General features: G+C 28.8%; 1 protein-coding gene across 1 annotated transcript in view; it reads left to right on the forward strand.

Moving 5' to 3' along the window:
* Nucleotides 1-4,698, forward strand: part of LOC126739394 (nuclear pore complex protein Nup153) — an 84,578-nt gene that overhangs the window by 50,507 nt on the left and 29,373 nt on the right. The window contains exon 9 of the mRNA XM_050445059.1: nucleotides 4,516-4,619. Within this exon, the coding sequence (XP_050301016.1) occupies nucleotides 4,516-4,619 (104 nt within the window). The remainder of the gene's footprint in view (nucleotides 1-4,515; nucleotides 4,620-4,698) is intronic.

A 4,698-nucleotide genomic window follows, 5' to 3' on the forward strand; every position in this document is an offset into this window, starting at 1 on the left:
TAATTTTAAGTTGTCTATCCCTACAAAGTGACCAGTATTTAAAACATGTTCAGTCCCACTTGGCTTTTCGAGTCTTCCATATTTCACATGAACTAAACTACATGTTTTTTAAATCTGACATTAATTGATCTTCTGGTTTGACCTATGTACTTTTTATCACAGTCGTTGCAATTAATCTCCAAGACCTTAAGATCCAAGACTTTTCATTCTTTGTCTTTATTTTATCTTTTGACTTTCCTAGAATATTTCGTAACATAGCCGAACTTTGATAGACCATTCTTAGACTGTCTTTGAAAACCCTATCAAAGCCTCTCGTCAAGATAGGATCGTATAGTATTACAACAAAAGTTTGCTTATTTTCAGGTAGAGTTTTTAAGATTAACTTTAAACCTATGTTTTCTAATCAGCTTTTCAATAATCTTATCGTCATAACCATTGACCCTAGTAATTTTTTTTTGATTGTTGCTTTTTCTTTATTAAATCTGCTATTACTTAGAGGGTATGAGACCAAACGATGTACCAAGAAATACATGCTAGTCATTTTATGTTGATAATTGTTAATAATGTTTTCCTTTGTAATAATGATTACACGTATGATCAGCTAAGCCGCCATGATAGGCGTGGTGTCGTTTTTAATTTTGCCATTTCACTTTTTTTACAAGAGGTATGGAGCTTATAAACTTTGTTAATTTTATTAATCTCTACGAGTGTCATAAGATAATGTCAGCCGAATACAAATTGTGTTGATTGAAATATTTATATTTTATAATGGTATTTACTTAGAACATTGAAAGGCTAGAAGTAGCATGCCGTGGAACTATGGGCAGGTTTGTTTGCTTGCAACATCTCTGATGCAATGATGCCAAATGCTTATAGAGAAATGGCAAAAATCACTTTATAATAGCATAAAAATTTTCAGTTGTTTCCGAAGCCACAAAACAATACTACTGCTCCCCTTTAATAAAATATCAAGCATTTTTTAAAAATAAATTTGATATCGAATATATTGAAGTCAATATACGTTAAATAAATGAAAATAAAGTACGAAGAAACGAGAAAACGGTAATGGCATCGCAACGCCGCTCGATCGCATTGTTGATGTCACGGATACAAGCACTCTTTACCAGTGACGTCGTCAACAAATATTTACCTGATAAATTTTTATTAATTATTAAAGAGTTAACTATAAGTAATATTACCATTTATGAGCTATTTATGTGTTTTTTTTTAACGGACTTCATTAGAGGAAGGTCCTAATAAAAGGCAGCATTTTTATGGAAATTAAATATTTTATTAATATAATATTATAGATTTCTTAATAAATCATGTTTTAAGACACAAATTTTTAACATTTTGCAAAATTTTATTGTTATTGTTATATTGGACAAAACTCAGTTTTACATCACTTAGTTATATCACATAATATATACTTCTATGGTGCTGACTTCTTCAAAGGGACAGTATTGCTTCAGCGGAAAAAGTTAAAACTACAAGGATGTTCAAATTGTGAAGGAGTTGCAGGTTTTTTGTAGGTTATAAGATTTTTATTATGAGTATTTAGCCTGTATAATGGTTTTGAGACATTTAATAGTGACCTATATAATACCTAATACCAATTATTATATCATATTAATTTATACTAAAAAACAAAGCTTACCTAAGAATAAAGACTATGTACAATAGATTAAATAGTTTATTAGTAGTAATATACAAACAAGTACTTTAACAAGTCAAATAAAATATGTAGTATGTTGGGCTTTTTTCCAAAATCATGTTATTATTTCTTAAGTATTTTAATAATGACTTGAGATCTAATTCAATTTCTTTGGCGCAAATTTGTTTGTTGCAATCTTCGAATTTTAATTTTCTTTATTTTTTTTCCTATAATTTGGTGACAAGTGATTTAGATTTTAAAACGGTGGAATCATCAGTGCTTAGGTCCTCAGGATATCATTTTGATTTTACCCTAGAATAATATACATAAAAATATAATTTTACCAAAATTAAAAAAATGTATTATGATAATCCAATTGATCAATAAAATGTATGTTATTATAAAGAATCTTTGTAATATCATACATTTAATTAATATTAAATATTTTAATATTAAACAAATATAACACAATAAAATACTATATCACTTTTAAATAAGATATATAGAATAGGATAATACATGGCAAAAAACTAGTAGTCTATTTTGAGTGTATTTTTACCTTTTCCTTGGCAGAGTCAGGGAATGTGTACCAGTTAAACAGAAACGGCTTGGATGAGAAATAGTAATTGTTGACCTAGACCCCACGATTACTGTAGAACTATTAATCTCAGATGCAGTTATTGTTGATGATGAATGATCAGACCTGTAATTATACAAAATTTGGTGTATCAAAAATATAAATCTATTTTAATTATCCATACTTATCTATATTAGCTTCACTGTTTGTACTATATACCATTTTGGAAGCTAAAGAAGTTTTTGCACTCTTCGGGAAAGCTGCCCCTGCAGTTTTGAAGTATAAATCACTTGGTAAATTAACTGAATTATCCGCTGCTGTGTTTTTGACCAGTGCATCAGAAATCCTAGTAAAAAAATAGTTTTACACACTTACTTAATTTAATTAGTATTAGTTATAAATAAAGTTATATGAGTAACACTAATCCTTTTTGTGATGATTTTTTTATACTAGAAAAATATATTTAAAAAAAAATATCTTTGAGGTAGAGCTGATTTGTTTTATAGTCTGGCTACTGATAATATTATCTTCCTTATATAAGAAATCACTTCTAAGGATGTGATCTGAACAAACAAATATGTTCTGTTTAATTGTGTTGATTTCCATTAATGAAATCCATTGTTCCCTTTGGGCATATATTAGGCAGTCTATAATAAGTATTTGATATTTAATCAAAAAGCAAAAAAAATTACAGTAATGAATTAATATGTGGTGCCAATTACTATATATATTATTGTAAGTTGCAATATGGTAAAACAAAAAAAAATTATCGACCAAATTTTAGGGAAAGACAAAATTAACTTTATACATAGATATCAATATCTAAATAAATTTCAAAATTCTTTAAAGGCAATAAAAAATTAGTAATTTCATCTATCTACCTAATGTCTATATTAAAAAAACATAACTATACATAGATAGGTACATGGGTATTAGGTATGCCTTCTTTCTGCCAAAACAACAACAAAAATTATAAAATCCTGCAATAAAACCAGGGACAAAATTTTAGTTTTATATTTTTTATAGCATATTGATAGATGAATATGTTCAAAAAAATATTTAGATTTAAAAATATAAATATTTCGGTATTTTACGCACACTTTCACATTCAAGTTTTTATTAGGTTTATATCTATAAGATCCCCTATTCTACGTTTATGTTGATGGTTACCCCATGATGTGATGTTATGAAAGTATTGGTACTTACTTGTGAAAAGATCGGCTTGAATCACCTTTTTATCATGATGCGGCACAAACGACACAAGTTATTGCCATCCTAGCAATTTAAAAAAACACTAAAATGTGGCCTTTTTCCTTTTGAAACCGAAAATTAAAGAAAATACACGAATCCCGAAAATAAACAAAAAGCCGTTTGACAGATGACACTACGCGTATGGCTCAGGCGCTTAAGCTCCGGTGTTGTCGCTTCAAATTTTTTAGAAGCAGTTTTAGGGATAAGAATGTTAATAATTTTGTTTTTTTTTTGCTTAAGGATATTATATTTATTCTTAAAATAGGTTAATTGTAGTATTTATACTTTTTATTTTAAATTTTCCTATAAAATACAACACAAATAAATTAAATTAACGCTATAATGGTTGTTAAAATATAGCTAAAAATTTCCTCCGTTGGAAATTTGCGTCGACTTGACAACAGAGAATCGGCAAATATGTTTGTAAACAAAACACCCCTCTTGCCCCTGTGCACATGTTGGACTCAAACAAAGTTGTTGTTTACTAATTCTAGCCTTTCAATATTCTAAGGGTATTTATATAGTCTTATAAGTTAGTAATAACACAAAAAAAGTAATATAATAACATTAATAAAGTCTGGAATTGATTTTATAACTTTATATAAAACTATTAAATGAGTTGAATGAAATAAAAATATTGTATTAGTGGCCCTTTTTGAGTTTATACACGATTTATAGATGCTTATAAGAGCAAGTTTGACGACAATACAGTTTTTTTTTAAATGTTATATAGCGTGCTATATGATGTATTTCAAGCACATTTGTGCTGCTTGGGTAACGAGCCGACCGCATATGAAGAGTGGGAAAATGGCGTCGTCGATTTCGCGCAGTTTTTTAACTTATATAAATTTATCTATATATTTTTGCGGCGTCTACATTTACCCTAACTAATCCTAAAAGGAACATCAGATTCTACCAGTACCATAACTCCCCCTATTCTACTGTTATTATAAATATATTGCTCCAATCTGTACCCATCCATGTCCAACGCGTATTGCTCAACATAATTTGTTATCTACTTTTCTATTTTTAGCCCACCGGATCATCTGGAGGATTCAACTTCTCAGCTTCAGCGCCGAGTTTCGACCCAAAACCAAATTTTAATTTCACAGGAGGTGCTGGTCTAACCAGTTTTTCGTAAGTATACTTCAACATAAAACTCATTCTTATTTTACTCCCAATAGAATAAAGATCAAAAATAAATCGTTTCTTACAG

This window comes from Anthonomus grandis, chromosome 8, assembly GCF_022605725.1.
Source record: "Anthonomus grandis grandis chromosome 8, icAntGran1.3, whole genome shotgun sequence".
NCBI classification, from domain to species: Eukaryota; Metazoa; Arthropoda; class Insecta; order Coleoptera; family Curculionidae; genus Anthonomus; species Anthonomus grandis.